Source organism: Silene latifolia, chromosome Y (assembly GCF_048544455.1).
Source record: "Silene latifolia isolate original U9 population chromosome Y, ASM4854445v1, whole genome shotgun sequence".
Classification (NCBI taxonomy): Eukaryota; Viridiplantae; Streptophyta; class Magnoliopsida; order Caryophyllales; family Caryophyllaceae; genus Silene; species Silene latifolia.
Window position 1 is genome coordinate 402533619 of NC_133538.1, and position 23765 is coordinate 402557383.

The window sequence follows — 23765 nt, forward strand, 5'->3', positions numbered from 1 at the left end:
TTGGGAGCATAGTTCAGTGGGAGTTTATCGCACATGTCTTATTGGTTAAAATATTGCTTTGTGAAAGTGATAGTATTATGACCTTGTCCCAAATCGACCTTGTTACATACGAGCCATAGCATTACAATCCAAAAATTGTTACTCAAGAGTAGACTTACTTTAAAGTGAGGGTCTCTTTAAAGGTAAATAGAGCTTTAGAGTACTCAAATGCATAAGATTGACATGAAGATGTTGATCAAGATAAATTATGTTAGGAATTTCCGCATTTCAATGAAGAATGGCAAATGATAATTAAAATTCGCTTTTATAAAATGGGAATTTAGAGAAGGATGTGTTTGGAACACAAAACCTTAGATAAAGATCTAAGAATCCGAACATATTATGCGTAGCTTTCTTAAGTGATCCTATAATGGTCTTAAGCAAGCATTAAAGGATTATACTTTTCGTTCATGTGATAATAGTGAATGGTTTCATTCACATGATTGAAGAATCATGATTATACATGAAGTTAAGTGGGAGCTAGAATCATTTTCCCATGTCTTATATGTTGATAACATATTACTTTTTGAGAATAATGTACCAATGCTCTCTTCTGTGAAAGAGTGATTGGGAGACTAGGAAAAGGTGTGATATATATTCTAGATTTCTGAATCTATGAGAGAGAATATTGCCATAGAGTTGAGAATGTTATGAGGATAAGATCTTTCGTATATGTTTTACATCAACAAGTTTGAATAGGCTGTTCATGTTGATGGAAGTGGAATTACTATGATGGAGTCATAGTCATTCACTGAACCTATCAAGTTGTTGATCACATGAAATCGATTGCTAATGTTTCCGCCATTAGAATGATCATGTATGCCAACAGACGCACGTGCTGTGATGAACCATATGCTAGGAGCATAATGAGTCAATAACAAGTTAATTCATAAGATGGTCTTGTGAAAGCCTTAAAGAACAATTGAAGACTTGTTCATATGTTTGGATGATAAACTAACTTAGGTGTTGAAGGGTTGCACAAACTTTAGTTTCCAAACTTAAAGGGATTTGTTAAAATCCTAGGATGTCTTATTGACTAAGGAGTAAGAGACTAAAAAGGTGTTTTAGTTTCGCACATTGCAAAATTCTACAAAAGGAATCTAAGTAAATTGTGATAAAATGGTCAACGTTGGGATTAAGGGCGAATCCCTCTACAAATGACTTTATCACAAGTTATGCGATAACGGTGGGAGCATCTTTCAAGTTAAAGAACCCAAGTCTACTAAGAAGACTAGACAAATACTTAAGAGATAAATTCAAGTTATTAGAAATAACATTGAATATAAGGAAATAGCAATTGATAAAGTTTGAATATATGGATATAGGGTATATCCACTTGCCAAGCTTTTATTGCATTTCAACTAGTGTAAAAGGTACACTAAATATTATAAGATATGAAGTAGTAATAGTGTATTGATTATTCATATATGATAATCGCATTTATCATTTGAATTTTATTAAACTCACCTATTACTTTGTTAAATCCAAATGGGTTGTAGAGACAAATTGAACCCCATTAAAGTGAACTGGATTGACATGGTATTCGCCCCTAGTTACTTATATGAGGTGACGTCTCGAAGTGACTAGAGTGTGATGCGATTGATGGCAAGTTCAAGTGCCATAGAGTCATACGGGATGACTAGTCGATCACATAGGCAGACTGTATGAGACACTCTGCCAGGCAGTGACCGCTTATAGAGTTCTGGTAATTCATAAAGCCCGGTCATGGCAAGAGTTGCTATAGTATTCTTATGAGTCAATTCTTTTCACTAGAGACTATTCGCCCAAGTTGGCACAAATTTCTGATTAGTTTTGATTTATGCTCTACGACTGTCGTAAATGAGGTCAAATGGGTATATTTTGGGTTATCATGAACTATGGCTGAACAAAGGGAATAGTGCAATAGGAATTATCCACCCCTTGTAAGGATTGTTTCAAATCTCAAGGCCACTCAAGGAGTAGTGAACTGGAAATGCGTGGCCACGCTCGGAAGGTATCTACGGTAGATAATTCCGGTCAGACAGTTACACTACAGATCGAGGAAACCGCTCAAGATATGATCAATTGAAAGTACGACCTGCAAGACACCTTGCATTGAGTGGGAGATTGTAATAGGACAAGAGAATTGGTGACGCACACTTGTCTCGGATAAGTGGGAGATTGTTGGAAAATGTGTCCTCAACAATAGTGCGATCACATGATTTAATATCATAATTAAATCTCATAATTAGAATACGTAAGGGATGACTCATTTATATAGTCAACTGATCAACATTAATCGGTAATGATTGGCTTGCTAGAGTTTGACGTTATTGTCATAGGACGATGGTGGTCAGTTGATCCCTTAAGGTCACACCTAAAGGATGATGCCCTTATCAGTAAATTTGATTAATTGTATGATGATACAAGTTGATCAATTCCTTAAAATTGAACAATTCATTTGTGAGAGAATATTGATATCTTATTGTAATGGGATTAAATAAGATTCATTTTAGTAATTGAAATGCTTTATTACTAAAATTGTTTATTGTTTGTGAAACAATAGAGATGAGAATGAATGGTTAATTATAATTACAAGATATTGTGAATTATAATTATATGACCCATTTTATTTATGTGATCAAGTATCACTAGTCAATTTGTTGTATGTAATTTAATTAATTTATAAAATGATATTTATTTGATAAATATACATTAAATTAATTAATAACATGTAACATACTACATGTGACATATTGTGTGACAAATGAAAAATTTACAAAATAAAATGGAGGTCCATTTTACACATATGCGACCGAAAAAATGGAGGGACAATAGTGGATTGTTGGTTATATTATTTTATGTGATAAATAATATATTATTATGGCTATTGTAGACTAGCCTTAAAAACCTACACTACCTTCTTTTACACCTATTAACTTGAGAAGAACAAAAGGTAAAAGAAAAGACCATGCATTGTCTTTTTATACTCCCTCCACCGGTTTTGTGCATTCAAGAGGAGAGATTTGTTCTCTCATTTTTTGTAGTATTCATTCATGTTATTCATTCATACATTCACATGAAACTTCCTCTCACATATTCTTAGTTCATCTTTCTCAAAACTTGAGAGATGATGATCTAATTTGTTCATATAAATTACTAATATTAATAATGTAATATATGAGTATTAGTAATCAATTTTAACGTAGACTACTAAACAAATATCTAGCAAATATTATTTAGTAGTGATAAGGGTTATATCTTGGGTGCAATCAAGAGGAGAATCTCTACATTGGGATTTTGGAGGATCATCCTAATATTCATTATAGCTCAAGAACAAGTGAAGGTAGGAGACCTTACTTGTGCCCATAAATCCGAAATAATAATGTAAGGAACAATATTTTTCTTATAAATCTCTTATTTTGTTATGCATGCACTAGATCTAAAGAACAAATAATTAAAAAGTTAATTAGTTCAATATTAGAGGAGTCTAATAAAAGGTATATAAACCTAACACTTCGTTCCAGCTTGGAACGTATTGTCACCGCGTCTCGCCCGGGTTTTGGGGATTGGCAGTGGCGCCTTGCTACTTTCCCTTTTCATCTTGGTGGTCTATGCCGCATGAGATGTTTTAAATTATGCTTTTATTGCGTCCCGTTTGCAGTCTGCTGATTTGCAGGCTAAGCTCCTCGGACCTTCTGGTATTGTAGATTCTGGCCCTACTTTCGATGATGTCGCACGGGTGTTTTCTGCGACTACAGGTTCTGATATCTTATGTAACCCTAGTGAAATTGCTGCCCCCAAACTTATGAAGAAATTGGCAGACATATATTTCACGAGGGTTGCTGCTGCTTCAGAGTCTGTTTTCTCTTTGACACCACGCCAGCTTGCTTTTTGGAAGTCTCACCAGGGTGCCCACTCCTCTGATTGGTTGCGTGCGGTTCCTATCTCGGGGTTGGGTCAGACTATGAACGGGAGGACTTACCGTAGTGTGCTTGGGTATCGACTGGGTGTTCCGTTATTCACGGTATCTAGGCCTTGTCCTGCTTGCTCTCGGGTTTTTGCTGATGATGTTTTCGGGGACCACGTTGTTTCTTGTACTGGTACTGTGGGAGTTAAGCATCGGCACAACCTCGTTTGTGACACTCTATTGGACATCTGTTATAGATCTGGTATTTCTGTGGGTAAGGAGGTTGATATCGGTTTGGTTGACGAGCATGGTGGCTCTCTTCGTCCGACGGATGTGCTGCTTTATTCCTCGGACATAGGGCGTGATGTATGCGTTGACTTGATAGGGTCTTCTCCTTTGACTCAGACTCGAATGATGGATTTTGTGCCTGGCCGGGTTGTCACTGATGCTGCTCAGCGTAAGTGTGCTAAGTACGGGGATTTGTGTGCGGCGGCTGGTTATGGTTTCCTTCCTTTCTCTTTCTCTCCACTTGGGGAGCTGGGGTCTGAAGTTGTCGCCTTGCTTAAGCGGATCCAGAAATTCTCGGTATCTAAGGATGCGGGGGCTCGGGTGGCTGCTTACATTTTTACTTGACTTAGCTTTGCTGTTGCTAAGGGTTTGGGAGCCCAGATTGTTTCTCGGCTCCCCACCAATTTCATGTAAACTTTTATTTCCCTATATATGAAAGCTGCGAGCATCCTTCTATAAAAAAATATTATAAATAAAAAAAAATAAAAAAAAGAAAAAAAAAATAATAGTAATAATAATAATAATAATAACAATAATAACAATAATAACAATAACAACAATTACAATTACAACAATAACAACAATAATAACAACAACAATAACAACAATAAGAACAATAATAACAATAATAATAATAATAATAATAATAATAATAATAATAATAATAATAATAATAATAATAATAATAATAATAATAATAATAATAATAATAATAATAATGATGATGATGATAATAATGATAATAATAACAATAATAACAATAATAATAATAATAATAATAATAATAACAATAACAATAACAATAACAATAACAATAACAATAACAATAACAATAACAATAACAATAACAATAACAATAACAATAACAATAACAATAACAATAACAATAACAATAACAATAACAATAACAATAACAATAACAATAACAATAAGAATAACAATAACAATAACAATAACAATAAAAATAAAAATAACAATAAAAATAAGTAATAAGTAATAATAATAATAATAATAATAATAATAATAATAATAATAATAATAATAATAATAATAATAATAATAATAATAATAATAATAATAATAATAATAATAATAATAATAATAATAATAATAATAATAATAATAATAATAATAATAATAATAATAATAATAATAATAATAATAATAATAATAATAATAATAATAATAATAATAATAATAATGGGGTCGCCCCTTACTCCGATGCCACTCTCGTGGCCCTGCGTGAGAAGCATCCTGTCGCCCCGCATCTTTTATTGCCTCCTCTGTCTGGGGATCATCATCCTTTGGTTGCCTCTTCGGTGTTTGTCTTGGATATGGTTCTTGAGCTTCCCTCGTGGTACTTCCCGGGAGGGATGGTTTTCGTGCCCGACATCTTATGGATCGTTTGAGTGGCGCTGCTGTGGCTATCTCCGATGATTTGATCACTTCTATTACTAGGGTGGTTAATCTTTTTCTTGAGGGCCGATGTCCTCTTCCTCCGGTGAGTACATTGCCGCGCCTCTCACGCCACTCGTTAAACCGGGTGGTGGAGTTCGTCCCATTCTTTGTTGGTACGGTCTGGAGATGTCTTGTCTCTAAGGTTGGTGCTTCTATGGTTGGTCCGTCTTTATCTTCTTATTTTGATGGGCTTCAGTTCGGGGTGGGTGTGTCCGGTGGAGGAGAGGCTATCTTGCATGCCTTGAACCGGCTCCTTGAGGCTCGGGGGCTCGAGTGGGGCTTTCTATCTTTGCTTGTTGATTTCCGCACGCGTTCAACCTTGTTGACCGTTCGACCATGCTTCAGAGGTCCGCCGTCGTTGCCGGATCTCTCCGTTGGGTGGAGTTTTGTTATTCCAGCCGGCCCGTCTTTTTTATGGGGAGCACCGCTTGTGGTCTTGTCGGGTGTTCAAGCAGGTGATCCGTTGGAGCCTTTGCTTTTCGCGTTGGTTTTGCATCCCTTGGTTTGCAAGATCCGGGACACTTTTGACCTCACTTTACAGGCGTGGTACTTAGATGATGGCACCATCGTGGGTGATACTTTGGAGGTGGGGAAGGTTTTGGACTTGATTAGGTTGGATGGCCCTCGTTTTGGATTGCATCTTAATGTCTCCAAGACGGAGGTCTTTTGGCCTGTTGAGGATCCACGGAGTCGGCTTCCTGGGGTTTTCCCCACTTCTATTTCTCGACCATTGCGTGGTGTTACAGTTTTGGGAGGACCACAAGACTTGTCCTGGTTTTAGCAGTGATATTGTGGCGACGAGAGTAACTAAGACCATTGAGCTAATGGACTTGGTTGCGAGGATTGAGGACCCGCAATGTGAGTTGCTTCTTCTTCGAGCTTGTACTGGTATCTCTAAGCTCTACTTCTCCCTTCGTACTTGCTCCCCTACTGTTTTTGGGTCTGTCCATCTTCCTTTTGATGCCGCTCTTCGTTCTAGCTTGGAACGTATTGTCACCGCGTCAGGACCTGGTTTTGGGGATTGGCAGTGGCGCCTTGCTACATTCCCTTTTCATCTTGGTGGTTTTGGTGTCTATGCGGCGGGAGATGTTTTATTTTATGCTTTTATTGCGTCCCGCTTGCGATCCGTCGGTTTTGCGGCTAAGCTCCTCGGCTCTTCTGGTATTGTAGCTGCTGGCCCTGCTTTTGATGCTGACGCGCAGGTGTTTACTGCGACTACAGGTTTTGGTATATTAGGTCACCCTAGTGAAATTGCTGCCCCCAAACTTATGAAGAAATTGGCAGACATTTATTTCACAACGTTCTTCTTTGCCTCGTAGTCCTTTCTCTTTGACACCACGCCAGCTTGCTTTATGGCGATCTCGGCAGGTTCTCACTCCTCTGATTGGTTACGTGCGGTTCCTATATCAGGGCTGGGGCAGACTATGAACGGGAGGTCTTACCGTAGTGTGTTGGGGTATCGTCTGGGTGTTCCGTTATTCGCGGTATCTAGGCCATGTCCTGCTTGCTCTCGGGTTTTTGCTGAGGATGTTTTTGGGGACCACGCTGTTTCTTGTACTGGTACTGTGGGCGTTAAACATCGGCATAACCTTGTCCGGGACACTCTTTTCGACATCTGCTATAGATCTGGTATTACTGCGGGGAAGGAGGTTGATATCGGTTTGGTTGATGGGCATGGTGGCTCTCTTCGTCCTGCGGATTTATTGCTTTATTCTTGGGACAGGGGGCGTGATGTGTGCGTCGACCTGACAGGTTCTTCACCTTTGACTCGGGCTCGGGTTGATGATTTTGTGCCGGGCCGGTTGTCGGCCCCGATCTTTGCTCAAATGAAAGTGTGCTAAGTATGGGGATTTGTGCGCGGTAGCGGGTTATGGTTTCCTACCTTTCTCTTTCTCTTCCCTTGGGGAGTTGGGTTCGGATCTTGTTTGCCTTGCTCAGCGGATCCGAAATTCTCGATATCTCAGGATGCGGGGGCTCGGGTAGCCGCTTACATTTTTACTAGGCTTAGCTTTGCTATTGCTAAGGGTGTGGGTGCCTAGATTGTCTCTCGGCTCCCCACCAATTTCATGTAAACTCTTACTTTTATTTTAATGAAAGTCACAAGCATCTTATAATAATAATAATAATAATAATAATAATAATAATAATAATAATAATAATAATAATAATAATAATAATAATAATAATAAAAATAAAAATAAAAATAAAAATAATAATAATAACAATAACAATAACAATACAACAAATAATAATAATAATAATAATAATAATAATAATAATAATAATAATAATAATAATAATAATAATAATAATAATAATAATAATTATAATAATAATATTAATAATAATAATAATAATAATAATAATAATAATAATAATAATAATAATAATAATAATAATAATAACAATAACAAGAACAATAAAAATAAATAATAATAATAATAATAATAATAATAATAATAATAATAATATAAATAATAATATAAATAATAATAATAATAATAATAATAATAATAATAATAATAATAATAATAATAATGATGATGATAATAATAATAATAATAATAACAATAATAATAACAATAATAATAATAATAATAATATTAATAATAATAATAATAATAATGATAATAATAACAATAATAACAACAACAACAACAACAACAACAACAATAATAATAATATTAATAATAATAATAATAATAATAATAATAATAATAAAAATAATAATAATAATAATAATAATAATAATGACAATAATAACCATAATAACAATAACAATAACAATAACAATAACAATAACAATAACAATAACAATAAAAATAAGTAATAATAATAATAATAATAATAATAATAATAATAATAATAATAATAAAAATAAAAATAAAAATAAAAATAATAATAAAAATAATAATAATAATAACAATAACAATAACAATAACAATAACAATACAACAAATAATAATAATAATAATAATAATAATAATAATAATAATAATAACAATAATAATAATAACAATAATAATAACAATAATAATAACAATAACAAGAACAAGAATAATAAGAACAATAACAAGAACAATAATAATAAGAATAATAAGAATAATAAGAATAATAACAAGCGTATTTTATGAAGAGATTGGCAGATATTTATTTCACGACGGTTCTTTCTTTGCCTCGCCGTAGTCTGTTTTCTCTTTGACACCACGACGGATCGCTTTATGGCGGTCTCGGCGGGTTCTCACTCCTCGATTGGTTACGTGCGGTTCCTATCTCGAGTTGGGGCGGTATGAACGGAGGGCTTACCGTAGTGTGTCTTTGGGGTATCGTCCGGTGTTCCGTTATTCACGGTATCTAGGCCTTGTCCCGCTTGCTCTCGGGTTTTTGCTTTGGGGATGTTTTTGGGGACCACGCTGTTTCTTGTCTTGGTACGTGGGCGTTAAACATCGGCATAACCTTGTCCGGACACTCTTTTCGACATCTGCTATAGATCCGGTATTTCGCGGGGAAGGAGGTTGATATCGGTTTGGTTGATGGGCATGGTGGCTCTCTTCGTCTGCGGATTTATTACTTTATTCTTGGGACGGGGGCGGGATGTGTGTGTCGACCGACGGGTTCTTCACCTTTGACTCGATCGGGTTGGCGATTTTGTGCTTGGGTCGGGTTGTCGGCGATGCGGCTCGGCGAAAGTGTGCTAAGTATGGGGATTTGTGCGCGGTAGCGGGTTATGGTTTCCTACCTTTCTCTTTCTCTTCTCTTGGGAGCCGAGTTCGGATGTTGTTGCCTTGCTCAAGCGGATCCGAAATTCTCGGTATCTCGGGATCTTTGGGGCTCGGGTAGCCGCTTACATTTTTACTCGTATTAGCTTTACTATTGCTAAGGGTGTGGGAGCCCAGATTGTCTCTCGGCTCCCCACCAATTTCATGTAAACCTTTTATTTTTTTTTATTATAATGAAAGCTGCGCGCATTTATAATAAAAAAAAAAAAAATAATAATAATAATAATAAGGATAATAATAATAATAATAATAATAATAATAATAATAATAATAATAATAATAATAATAATAATAATAATAATAATAATAATAATAATAATAATAATAATAATAATAATAATAAGAGTGAGAGGGACACGCTTCTCTCTAAGAAACCAGCGAAGAACCCTAATTTCAATCGCAAATTCGATCAATTTCTCTTTTGCTTAATCTCTTTGCTGTTTGGTTTCTTTTTCATTCATGGCGCGACCCAGAGGAAGAGGGCGTGATAGACCTGCAACTACTCACACCGTTACAGAAGCCCCAATCTCTGATTCAAATGTAGAAACAGGTGAACATGTTCGAACCCCTATTGTGATTAATTCTCTGATTAATTCTGCGATTAGAAGCCACGGTCGTTCAAAAACCATTAATTCGGGTATCCACTCCCTTAAGGAGGCTGGTGATGCTCTTTTTGAGGATATAGAGCCAGATTTTGAAAACCCAACCCAAGTGGAACCCCCCGCTGTCCCTGTGACAACGGTTCTGAACCCAGGAACTACTGCAGCAGTTGGCTCCCCAACTCCTACCACAAACCCCCCCAAAGGATGGAACAACGTGGCTAAGGCAAAACCTGGAATGAGCATGCACTACTGTAAACACAATGCGAACTCTACGGAGATTGATATCAGTGAAGATGACATTGTTGGAGAACTACAATATTGGAAGTACACCTTAATGGGTAATGTCCTAGGAGGAAAACCTACCATTGCTCAGATGCAGGCCTACGTATCTAAGCAATGGAACCATGTATCCCTTCCCACTGTCCAATACTTCAGACACGGCTGGTTCTCCTTCCGTTTCACAGCGCAAGGTGACATGGACGAGGTTATGAAAGGAGGACCTTGGACCATGGGGAGCAACTCTCTAGTGCTGAAACAATGAACTCCTACTTTCTCTACGGAGATGGACAAAATCTCCACAGTCCCTATTTGGATCCTCTTCCCGGACCTTGACCCCTTCCTTTGGTCAGATGCAGTCCTTAACAAGCTTGCTAGCAAGGTAGGAAAGTCAATGTATGCTCACATGACAACAACCACCAAAGCTCGCCTTTCCTTTGCTCGTATCCTTGTGGAAGCTGACCTCTCAACTGATTTGCCAGAAAACATTATCCTTAACACCCCCTACCATGGCCAAATATCCCAGAGAGTGGTGTACGAATGGAGGCCTTATGATTGCGTTTGTTGTGGGAAAATGGGGCACACGAAGAAATTCTGCAAACTCAACAAAGCCAAAACCTAAAGCAAACCAGTCTGGCAGCCTAAAACTGTTGCACCCACAGCTGCCTGCCCCATAGTGGCACCTACCCCCTCCTTTTACCCTAGCCAAGAGTGCTAAGCATAAAATTTCACCCTTAGAACCACCTTCTAGCACTGAGGATACCATGGTCCTTGTAGAAAACAGTTTTGCAGCTTTCAGTGATGAGGAACCTGCCCCAGGTAGCCTTGATGATGATACACTGGGTTTAGTTAAAACTGTTGAGCCCCTACCACCTGATAAGCAAGAAGATAGCCTCATAAAACATTAAAGGCTTCAATGATAGCCTTAAGCACACTGAGGTTAGTAAGTTTTTGCACCTTCATAGAGTGGATCTTTTTGGCCTTCTTGAGACTCATGTAAAGGATCACAAGGAACATCTTATCATGAATAAATTTCCCAAGTACGAGATTATTAGCAACAAGACTCGTGGTAGAATCTGGTTGTTCTATAATCCTGCTATTGTGATCATCAATAACATCATCCTACATGAGCAACTCATCCACTGTAATGTCACTTCTAAAGCTACTAACCTCTGTGTTGCCACTACTTTTGTCTACGGTATGAATGACCCACAGGACAGACACCGGCTCTGGGGCAAACTCATTACTGTCTCATCCTTAGGATCACCTTGGATGGTGACTGGTGACTTCAACGTAGTTAGGGATCTAACTGGACGTAAAGGCCCAAACCCACCTTCCATTCACGACATCATAGACTTCAATGCCTGCCTTGCCAAGTGCCTTTTGGATGATATGCATAGCCCTGGCGCAGAGTATACCTGGACCAACAAGCACGAGCACCAAACAAGAACTTGGGCACCCCTTGACAGGATCCTCATCAACCCTGCCTGGACCACTCTCTACCCGACCTCCATTGCTGAATGCCTTCCCCCAGGGATTTCTGACCATGCCCCTCTCTTGGTTTCTCTTGGTGGAGGGCAACAATTTACAAAATATTTTAGTTTCCTCAATGCTTGGACCACGAACCCTGATTATCACAACTTTGTTGTTGCTGCTTGGGCCACTCCCTGCTATGGCACTCCCACCTATCAGCTTTTCTTCAAGCTCCGAATGGTTAAAAAGGCCCTCACTGCCTTTCACAAAAGAAGTTACTCTGATATTGCTGCGCGGCTGTATGGGGTCCAAAGAGACCTGGAGACCTGCCAGATGAATCTTCAGAATGACCTGTTCTCCCCTACCCTTATTGCTCTTGAAAGGGATCTTATCTGCAAATATAAAGAGCTGAGCAAGGCTGAAAATGACATGCTTTTCCAACGAGCTAAAACTGCCAACATTAGAAAGGGCGACTCCTCCTCTAGTTATTTTTTTGCTAAAATTCCCACACGTAAACAGCAAAGCACAAATGGATCAATTATTGACAAAGATGGGAACACCCGAAACGGTATTGATGAAGTTAACAAGGCTTTTGTGGAGTATTATACTGACTTGCTTGGTACTGATTCTATTGTGAGGCAGATTGATGAGTCTATCTTCAGCTCTGGTCCTAGGGTCTCTGCTGTCTCTGGTGATATCCTTACCTCCCCTATCACTCGCACTGAAATCAAACGTGCCCTCCACAACATTGGCTCTACAAAGAGCCCTGGCCAAGACGGATTCTCCTCTGGTTTTTTCAAGACTGATTGGGATACTGTTGGGGACCTCTTTTGCACAGCCATTGAAGAATTCTTTCGAAAAGGGAAGATGATGAGAAAGGTAAACACTACCCTCTATGCCCTCATACCCAAGAAAAGTGTGCCTTCCATGGTACAAGATTTTCGGCCTATCGCCTTTTGATCCGTTGTGTACAAAACCATTAGGAAGATCATTGCTAATCGCCTCAAATGCGTGCTACCCGACCTCATAGGTAAAGAATAAGCAGCTTTCGTCCAGGGGCGCAATATTTTTGAGAATATCATGATGACCCAAAACCTCATTAAAAAATACAACCAGAGTGCTACTTCCCCCAGGTGCCTCATTAAGGTAGATATTCGGAAGGCTTTCGACTCCATTCAATGGGCTTTTATCTCAAACATGCTAACGGGGCTCAACTTCCCAACGACTTTTATTAAATGGGTTATGGGTTGCATTACGTCAACTTGGTTCACCCGGAAGATCAATGGCAGCCAATGTGGATTTTTCCCAGGCAAATCTGGAGTTAGGTAAGGGGACCCAATTTCTCCTTATATTTTTGTTCTTGGGATGGAATTGCTCTTCAGACATTTAAGACGCATTCATCTCCTCCACCAAGTCTCATATCATCGCAAATGCGCGAAACTAAAGCTCAACCACCTTATTTTCGCCGATGATCTCATGATCTTCATGAGGCGTGACACTCTCTCTGTCGTGGTTGCTGCTCGTTACCTTGACTCCTTTGCCTCTGTCTCGGGTCTGTATGCAAGTCCTGCCAAAACTAGCATCTACTATAGAGGTGTTCATGATGAGGTGAAGAGGCAAATTCAGGCTCTCACAGGCTACACTGAAGATGCTTTCCCTTTCCGCTACCTCGGCATTACTATGAATCCTGGACGTCTCTCCTCCAGCATGTTCAACATAATGATTGACAAAATACAGGGCTCTATTCACCACTGGTCTGGCAACATTCTTTCCTATACCGGGAAACTTTAACTCATCAATGCGGTCGTCTTTGGCTTGGAAAATTTTTGGTGCTCTGTCTTGCTCCTGCCTACCCACATCATCAAAATAGTAAACAAGCTCTGTAAGGACTATTTTTGGGGGACCTTTGGTAGGCGGAGATGGATGACCTTTAAGGGTTGGTCCTCCATTTTCAAGCTTTCGTTAGAGGGAGGCTACAATGTTAAGGAACTGCTAAGCTGGAACAAAGCGCTCCTCAGCCAGTGGGTCTGGCAACTTACCCAAAAACGGGACGAAATATGGGATCTTTGGAGCCGCTCTAACAACCTCAGTGACCACACTATTTGGGATGCTCAGCCTAGGATTTGGCACGCTGAAAGCTGGCGTGACATTATCAAAACATCTAATGCTCAACGGGTGCTGAATGCCTGCGTCAAAAACGGTAACTTCAGTGTTGGTAGGGCGTACCATATTTTCAGGGATAAGGGCCATACCACGAGGTGGGCTGATGCCCTCAAGGCCCCTAGTGTCCTTCCCAAACACCGCCTGTGCACCATCCATGCTGTGCAGCGACAACTCCCAACTGTTGACAACATAAACTTGCGTGGTTTTTTGCACGTCAACCGGTGTTACATGTGCTGCAATGCCTATGAAACCCACAGGCACTTGTTTTTCAGGTGCCCGTTCTCGCTCCAGGTGAGGCGTAACATGCTACTCTGGCTTTGCTTATGTGTGTTAGGGGATGCAAACGATGTTAAAGACTGTCTCTACAAACTTTTGGGGGGTAGTAAACAGCGAAAATGGAGGAACGGAGTGGCCGCTAGCTGTGTTGCTGGTATGGTTTATGAAATTTGGAATGAGAGAAACAATCGTATCTTCGGAGGCGCCGTTTCTACCCCTGCCCAGATTTCTGCTACTCTTTAACAAACGCTGAAACGTAGGCTCTTGGAAAACTCTGATCGATACACGCAAAATTGGTTGGCAACTAGAAAATAATGTCTGTTTTCTCGTTCTTTCTTTGGTTCTTGGTCTTTTGTCTTGTGAGTCCATGATGGCTTTTTGTTTTTTGTAAGATCCCTTCTCATTTTTCTTTCCCTATATGGATGAATAAAATGAGTTTAACTTTCTTGCAAAAAAAAAAATAATAATAATAATAATAATAAAAATAATAATAATAATAATAATAATAATAATAATAATAATAATAATAATAATAATAATAATAATAAAATTCGTGCGGTTCCTATTTCTGGGTTGGAGCAGACTATGAATGGGAGGACCTATCGTATTGTGCTTAGCTATCGACTCGGCGTCCCTTTGTTCACGGTGTCTAGGCCCTGTCCTGCTTGTTCTCGGGTTTTTGTTGGGGATGTTTATGGCGATCATGTTGTGTCTTGTGCTAGCACTGTGGGCATTAAGTATCGGCATAACCTCATTCGCGACACCTTATTGGACGTCTGCTACAGGTCGGGGATCTCTGCTAGTAGGGAGGTTGATATTGGTTTGGTTGATGGACATGGTTGCTCCCTTCGTCCGGCGGATCTGGTTCTTTATTCCTAGGACAGGGGGGCGTGATGTGTGTGTCGATCTAACGAGGTCTTCCCCTTGTCTCAGACTGGGTTGTCCTATTTTGTGCCGGGTCGGGTTGTTGCTGATACTGCTCAGCGAAAGTGTGCCAAGTACCGGGATTTGTGCACGATGGTTGGTTATGGTTTCCTACCCTTCTCTTTTTCTTCGCCGGGAGAGCTGGATACGGATGTTGTGGCTTTGCTCAAGCGGATCCAAAAATTATCTGTTTCTATGGATGTAGGGGATCGCTCGACCGCTTACATTTTTACTAGACTTAGATTTGTTATCGCTAAGTGAGTGGAGGCCCAGGTTGTATCTCGACTGCCCACTAATTTCTTGAAAACTTTTGATTGATTAATAAAAGTTTTCTGTTAATGAAAGCTGCGCGCATCCTTTTAAAAAAAAAATTAAAAATAAAATAAAATAAAATAAATAAAATAATAATAATAATAATAATAATAATAATAATAATAATAATAATAATAATAATAATAATAATAATAATAATAATAATAATAATAATAATAATAATAATAATAGACATATTATAATTGTTGGCAATTTCCTAGTAATTTCTTAATTCCATCTACTACTACTATATAAACAAACTAAACCTACTCATAACACTTTATTTCACATATAATTCACAGCACCAATAATAATAGAGAGAGGGGGGGAATTTGAAGGGAGAATTAAAGGGAGCTTTATCATCCTTTCGCCTCAAGATCTAAAATTAAGACCATCTTATAACTAATCCATCTTTCAATTAATTTATACCGTTGACTCACCATGACCTTGACGTGCTTGGACCGTCGTTGACCACCCCTTGACTGTCGTTGACCGAGTTTTTAGGGGTTTGACCTTGTAAGTATATTGTTATTATTGTTGTTGAATGGACCGACTTTGGGCTAGTTTTTACTCTTGTGCATGGCTGACCTAGGGCGGGCTAAGGGCTGGGTGTTGTCGTAGGTGGAGTAGAGGTCACGTTGGTGGTCGTGGGTGGCGGTTTAGGTGGTGGTTAGTGGTAGTCAACCGGTTGCTTATATAGGGTGGTCGAGTTGTTGTTGTTATTACTGTTGGTGTTAAGCTGCTGTTTAGGTCGTGTTTTATGAGGGATTGCAGGTGGGGTTTGGGATGTGGTTCACCATGGTTGGGCATGGTGTGGTGGTGATCCACGGTGGTATAATTGGTGGTGGTTTGGGCTGCGTTTGGGGGCTGAAAACCGTGTGTACAGGAGGTGTTATGTTGTTTGTTGTTTGTTGTAAGGTGTCGTGTGTAGGGCTGACCCAAGTCGTGGTGGTATAACCTGACCCGAGACCATGGTAGGGTGGTGGTGCTGTTGGTGCCACCTTGGGTTAGTGGTGGCTGGGTTTGTTTGTGATGGTGGTTTATTGGTTGTTAAACCGAGTATAAAGGTGGTTGTTGGTGTTGTTTGTTATGGTTGTTAGGGCTCGTATTTGGCAGCATCGTGTGGTGTTTTCCCGGGTATTGGTCAAAGTTGTTGGGCACCGTGTCGGGTATGGTGTGGTGGTGGCCACGGTGGCGTCGTGGGCTGGTTATGCGGTGGTATAAGAGGGTTGTTTGGGGTGTGGTTTAACACGGGTTAAACATGCATGTTGGGTGTTATTTGGGTTGGTATTTGGGGGAAATACGCGGGTGGTTTGATAGTATAACACAGGTTTAGTTTTGGGTTAAGACGGGTTTTATATTATTAAATTACGTAATAATGTAATTAATATAATTAATGTATAAATAGTTTAATTGTATTACATAATTGGTAGATCGTAATTTGTAATTATTATTATTAATGATAGGTGATAGTTTCGGTTGAAGAATATTTTTAGTTGATTGCGTAATTGGAGTATTTCTTGCCAGGTAGGATATCTACTCAGCTAGACCGTCTTAATGTGTTGCATTATTGTATTGAGTTTTATATGATGGTTGAGAAATTGTTTCTGTTTGGATTGTGGTGTGGACTATATTTCGTGTTCTATTATATTTAATTGTGAAGTGCTTTACGGTTTACTTAATATATATGGGTGAGTATTGTTGGAAGGCCCCAGGCTTAGTCTCTGGTGGAAAACGAGAGTATTGGAAGGCTTCATGCTTAGTCTCTGGCGGATAATGTGAGTATTATTGGAAGGCTCCAGCCTTAGTCTCTGGTGGATAACGTGAGTATTGGAAGGCCCCAGGCTTAGTTGCTGGTGGATAATGTGTGTTATGGAAGGCCCCTGGCTTAGTCTCTGATGGATAATGTGTGAATACCCCGGTCCAGGGATTGGCAGGATGAATGGGTGTCTCGGGAGATTTAATTTGGTTGTTAAGCATTTGCATATCTCGATAGTTATTTATATTGTGGTTTTTATTTATGCTGTTTATTTATCCTACTCGACCATTGGTTAACGTTTGTTTGTGTCTATCAAATAAAATTGATGCCTGCTTTAATTGATGGCGTCCTGTGGTGAACCAATTAATATTTTCGGTTAATCGGGGAGCATATTAAAGATAAAAGGTACTTGAGACTAGCTGATTTGGGGAAGCATTGGGACGCGTGAGGATGGATGATGTGTCGACTTAGTCGTCTAGCTCACTAGTTTAGAAAGTTGTTTTATTCAATAACTTATTTAATTTCCGACGTGAGTTTGTACTTTAATATTTATTCAGATAGTTCCGTTGGGGAAACTTGTAATAAGATCATTAAGCGTTTATTTTAATTAAAGTACTGTGGTTTATTTAACTTTTTTATTCACTACCTCGGACAATTCGAGATGGTAACAACTCCTTTTATCTATGAAGGCTTAGTTAAGGCTCTTCGGTAAATGAGGGTGTTATAGTAGGCCGAGCACGAGGAATTAGAAGCATCGTGGACCTGAAGGCGGCGCTGCGCTGGTGTGAGTGTATGTGAGGATTTATGTGTGGGTGTGTGTGAGTTGGTCCGTGGGTATGCACGGTAGGCTGTGTGCCATAATATTATCACATTGTGATGCTTGCTTATATTTCAGTACAAGTTCAGTTTATATTTATTGCAGTTTTATTTGAGCTATTTACTTTGTGTTGGTATGATAAAAAGGTTTTGATTGTAGCTGTTGTGATGATGTGCTTGGGATGGGAACGACGAGATGACTGAGTCTAGAGTTTTCGTTAAGTTCGTCACCTTAGTCATGGATATATATTAGCTACTTCTAAAAGTTCAGTTGAAAACATATTAGTACACCTTAGTCGTTTGGCGTGAGTTGTGAGCAGAAGTTATTACCAGTTTTAGTTTTTTTTTTGTTGGGGAAAGTTAAGCTTCTCATTAATATAAAATCATGGCACATTACAACATTACATTCGTCCACCTAATAAGCTTGAGTAAAATAGAAACTCAATGCTTTTTAAGGTATTCAATCCAATTAATCACATTTACATTTTTACTCCTAATATCACAATGATATAGTCTACTTTTCACTTCATATTTCACCCTATTGAAGAGGACCTCAGGCCTCCACACATAACCATCCATTCTGCTAATGTTTCTTATCTGCCAAACATGGTACATCAAGCAAGCCAGAATCATTGCAGTCACCTTCTTCCTGCACGCAGCAGCCTGTCGCCAATCAACCTGCCACTGAATATAATTACTATCAGGTAACCTGACCTTACACCAGTTAGCTATCATATGGAGACATTTCTTACTGTATAAACAGTCAAAGAAGAGATGAGGGTGGTTCTCTTCTTGACTGCCACACAGAAAACAGCAGTTACTATGGGCAATCTTCATTCGAATGAGCCTATCTTGAGTGAGAAGTCTCTGATGAGCTATGAGCCAGCACGTGAAAGAATACTTAGGTAGGATCCATCTATTCAACATCCAAGGATACCAATGAACCTTCATCCCATCTGGTTTTAGCCTCAGATAACTCTCCTTTATATTATACTTCTCTAAGCCATCCCATGTAAACAAATAATCTCTAATAATGTCCTTAACCTGACAGATTTTCCTCCAGGCCCAACTGCTTCCCTTTCTTGGTTTATAGGCCATCCAGTCAGTGCTCTTAATGCAAATTGCATTCACCCACCTGACCCAGAGGTGATCCTTCTTCTGAGCTATCCACCAAGCATATTTACCAATGGTAGCTAAGTTCCATACATGTAAATCTTTCAACACCAATCCACCATGATTTTTAGAATGACAAATCTGCTTCCATGACACCAAAGCAGGGATTTCCTTATGGTCAGAGCCATGCCAAAGGTAAGCTCTACAGATAGCCTCAATCCTACCTATAACAGTCTTTGGTAGAATAAAAATTCGAGCCCAATAACTATGTAAGGTTTGCAGGACAGCTTTGATCAACATAACCCTCCCTGGATAAGATAGTTTTCTTGAACCCAAACTTCTTATTCTATCAACCACCCTCTCCACTAAACAGTTACAGTCCATCACAGACAGTCTTTTAGGGTCAATGACCCCAAATATTTAAAAGGGACTTCCCCTCTCTTAAGGCCAGAGGCCACCTCAATCTCTTTAATCAGATGCTCATCAATTCCATTGCAATAAAGAATGGACTTTCTCTTATTCATGAGCAATCCAGTTGCTTTAGAAAAATAGTTAAAAGCTTTCAACATCAGATCAATAGATGATCTGTCCCCTTTGTAAAACAAAATTAAATCATCAGCAAAACATAGATGTGATAATTGGATCCTGTTGCAAAGAGGATGGAACCTAAACTTATAATGCTTCTGAACCACCTTCAGGATTCTACTTAAATACTCAAGACAGATAGTAAAGATCAAGGGGGAGAGGGGGTCCCCTTGTCTGAGCCCCCTCTTTCCTTTAAAGAAACCAAACATTTCACCATTTAGGGATAAAGAGTAAGAAGTAGTAGAGATACACTGCATAATTATTTGAATAAATTTCTTGGGAAGTTCCATAGCCAGCATCATATCCTCCACAAATCTCCATTCAACAGAATCATAGGCTTTCTGTAAATCAAGTTTCATCATGATCCTAGGTGAACAGCTCTTCCTATTATAGAGCTTGATCAAGTCTTGGCATATAAGAATGTTTCCAACTATATCTCTACCCTGAATAAAAGCACTCTGAGAAGCACTAATCACATCAGGCAAGACTTGACCTAACCTAGCACACAAGACCTTTGATAGACATTTATAGATAGTATTGCAGCAGGCAATGGGCCTGAACTGCAATACAGTCTCTAGCAACTCAACTTTAGGAATCAAGGTTATAATAGTGTTGTTGCATTGTTTCAGGAGTTGTCCAGATTGGAAAGCCCCTTGCACAGCAGCTATCACATCATTCCCTACAATCCCCCAGTTATCCTTGAAGAACTGACTGCTATACCCATCTAGTCCAGGTGCTTTTGTCCCTAGAATGTCAAACATAGCATCTTTAACCTCCTTACCAGTTATAGGTGCAATCAGCAGATCACAATGCTCCTTAGTCAGCTTTTGGCCAGCACACACAACCCTCTTATTAATATTACTAACCTCCTTAGACGTGCCTAAGAGAATTTCATAGTAATCCTCAAAAGCAGCCTGTATGTCCTCAAGTTTAGTGCACATATTATTGTCCATATCTTTTATTTTAAAGACTCGATTCCTAGCCCTTCTTCTTTTAATACGGGCATGGAAATAAGCAGTATTATCATCACCATGTTCCATCCAATCACATTTAGCCTTTTGCCTTAGGTATCGATCCCTTTCTTTCCTCAATTCTGTAAGCTCAGTGGCACATTCTTTCTCAGACAGGCATAGATCTTCATTGAGAGGATCCTGCACCAACATAGTTTGAAACTGACTCAAAGCTAATTCAGCTATATGAGTGAGGTTTTCAATATCCCCAAACTTCTCCTTGTTCAACTTCTTAAAGGCAGGTTTCAAGCTCTTCAATTTTTGCACAACTCTATATATAGGAGTCCCCCTCCACTTTATATGCCAACCAGTCCTGACAATATTATCATAATTAGGTGCCAAGGACCACATGTTGAAGTACTTAAAAGGATGGACTCTCCTGTGTATCTCCCCCTCAAAATGAACAAGAGCAGGGCAGTGGTCAAATAAACATTCAGGGAGAAAATGCACATAATTATCCGGGAAACAGTCCATCCAGTCCACATTTATCAGCATCCTATCCAACCTACTGTACACCTTAGTCCCATGTTCATGCTTATTTGTCCAAGTATAGAAAGCCCCTTTAGCACTAAGGTCTTCTAACTGACAATCATGGATCACCTGTACCAAGGGTCTCATCTCAGCATTGGTTACAGGAGCCCCCCCAATTCTCTCATTCCTAGCCATGATTGCATTGAAATAACCACCCACAGTCCATGGCCCTCTCACTTCATTGTGATACTGTCTCAGGCTATCCCATAAAGGATCCCTTTCAGCTTGCTTGTTTAAGCCATACACTACAGTAAACCAAAAAGTTTGCTTTATTGTTTTATCAACCACTTTAATATGAATACTTTGGATAGTAATGTCATACACCTTAACATCAAAAGAACTAGGATCCCAAATGAGCCAAATTCTCCCCCCTTTATGTAGGCTAGAGTTCGTACAAATGGACCAGTCATCACACAAGTTAACCCTAACTTTATTCCAATTATTACTCTTAATCTTAGTTTCTAACAAACCAAATAAACCCACTTTATTCAAATGTAAAAATCTCTTTATTTCTTGCTGTTTATTTGGGTTATTCAGTCCTCTAATATTCCAAATACCACAACTACCCATATTCAAAATTTGACTTACTGGATTCACCCTTCTCCGAAGTCCTATCCTCCAGCAAACCAACTCTAGCCTTGTGCATTGAATTAGACAATGCCTTCATGAAGGACACACCACCAGGATTAAATCTTCTTCCTCCATTCTCATGCCTCATAATCCTAAATATAAAACGTCTAGGTAAGGAACTCTCCACCACAGGTGTATTAGGAACCATTACTGGAGTCATAATAACCATAGGTTGAGTAGGAGTTTTCTGCACAGGTTTAGCCACAGGGGTCTTTTGAACAGTCCTCTTTACAGGATTTTGAGGTTCCTTCACAGAAGCCTGCTTCACTACACCCTTAGGCCTCCACACTTTCTTACCCACTGGTTTGTTCCCTCCACCCTTCCTGTAATTCTCAGCTAAATGGCCCAATCCCTTACATTTGGTACACGACAGGGGAAGCCAATCATATACCACCTTAATAGTCTGAGATTTGCCATTTTCATCCAAGAAATTAAGCACAGTAGGGAAAGATTGATCAATGTCAACTTCAATCATAATACGAGCAAACCGTAAGAAATTTTTGTGGAATGTGGATTCATCACATTTAATAAACTTACCTACACCACTACAAAATTTTTTTTGAGACACTCAATTCCCCAGAATTTCACATCTAAATCATACAATTTCATCCATAATGGTATTCGTTTAACTTCATGTTTCACCAACTGCATCTTAGGGTGCCATTCCTTGATAATTACCGGCTTATTATCAAAGGTTAAATGACCATTATTGAGAACGAATTGTTGTTGATCCTTAGATTTAAATCGAACCAGAAATATACCGTTAGGCATGAAGGGAATTTTGTCAATCCCCTAAGCTTGCCACACCCTGTTGACAAACCTAGTGAGAACAGAGCTCGGTGGATTCACGCCCAAGATGTAGCATACGACGGAAGTAGACCAGAACTTGATTTCACCCGCAACATCTTCCTTGGTGATTTGAATTAGTGGCGTCTCCATTGTTTGTTCTGATCTTCCCTCTGCAAGTTCCTCCTGAACAAATTCTTCATCCCCCTGTATGACTTCTAAGTCCAATTCCAGCTCCTGAGATGAAAACTGAAACTGACGATGATGAGATTTCCCTTTATTATTAGAAAGAACATTAAAATCAACCTGTTTTTGTGAATTTTTTTGACCGGAAATTGGAGTTTTTTTTGCTGATTTTTAGTTGTTTTTTTTTACCTAGTCATTGCTTGAACAAAAAGCTAACTAATTTTCTATACGTTTCTCTCTCTAACTTTCTCTCTCATGATTTCACTCCTTTCTTGTTCATCTCCCCGGTTTCCTTGTTTCCAGTTTTAGAGAGCAAAGTTTTAAATTTAAAGTACTTGGTTATTTATTTGATTATCATTACCTCAAGAAACTGAGATGGTGATAGTCCTATTTAATCAGCAATGTCTGTCTACAGGCTTAATGTGACTCCTATTTACGCACATTTAGTCCCCATAACTAGCCAAGTTCCTATGCTTTTTATTGTGTATTAGGGTTATTTCTTGTCTTTAGCTTCCTATTATGCATATTCTATGAGGTTTGGTGTACTTTGTAGAAGAGGAGCACTAACCTTGCCCAAACGGAGTGAAACAGAGCTAAATTGATAACATCCAACAACCAAGCAGCGAAGAGAAGACTAGCACTAAAGGCCTAAGTCAACAAATCAAGTAGAATGGGCAATGACGAAGACCCCCACAACCCGTCAATGATCAACACGGATCTTGAGGCAGTCACAAGAAGAGGAAGCCAAGCTGACCCATGATCCGGTATTCCCAAGCTCAGTCCGAGCGTCCCGAGGTTCAGCCAGAGCGTCCCAAGCACGGGACGGGCGTCTCCATCTGCAGTATGACCGTCCAACATAAACAAGTCGTG

General features: G+C 39.1%; 2 protein-coding genes across 2 annotated transcripts; both read right to left on the reverse strand.

Annotated features, from left to right (window-relative positions):
- Nucleotides 1–18495: 18495 nt before the first annotated feature.
- LOC141632216 (uncharacterized) lies at nucleotides 18496–19551 on the reverse strand. Its single transcript, XM_074444779.1, has one exon. It carries the CDS (start codon nucleotides 19549–19551, stop codon nucleotides 18496–18498), a length of 1056 nt encoding a protein of 351 aa, XP_074300880.1.
- On the reverse strand, nucleotides 19551–22398 carry LOC141632217 (uncharacterized). The gene is made up of 2 exons (XM_074444780.1): nucleotides 21882–22398; nucleotides 19551–21754 (listed from the first exon to the last, which is right to left on the reverse strand). Exons 1-2 carry the CDS (start codon nucleotides 22396–22398, stop codon nucleotides 19551–19553), a joined length of 2721 nt encoding a protein of 906 aa, XP_074300881.1.
- Nucleotides 22399–23765: the final 1367 nt, after the last annotated feature.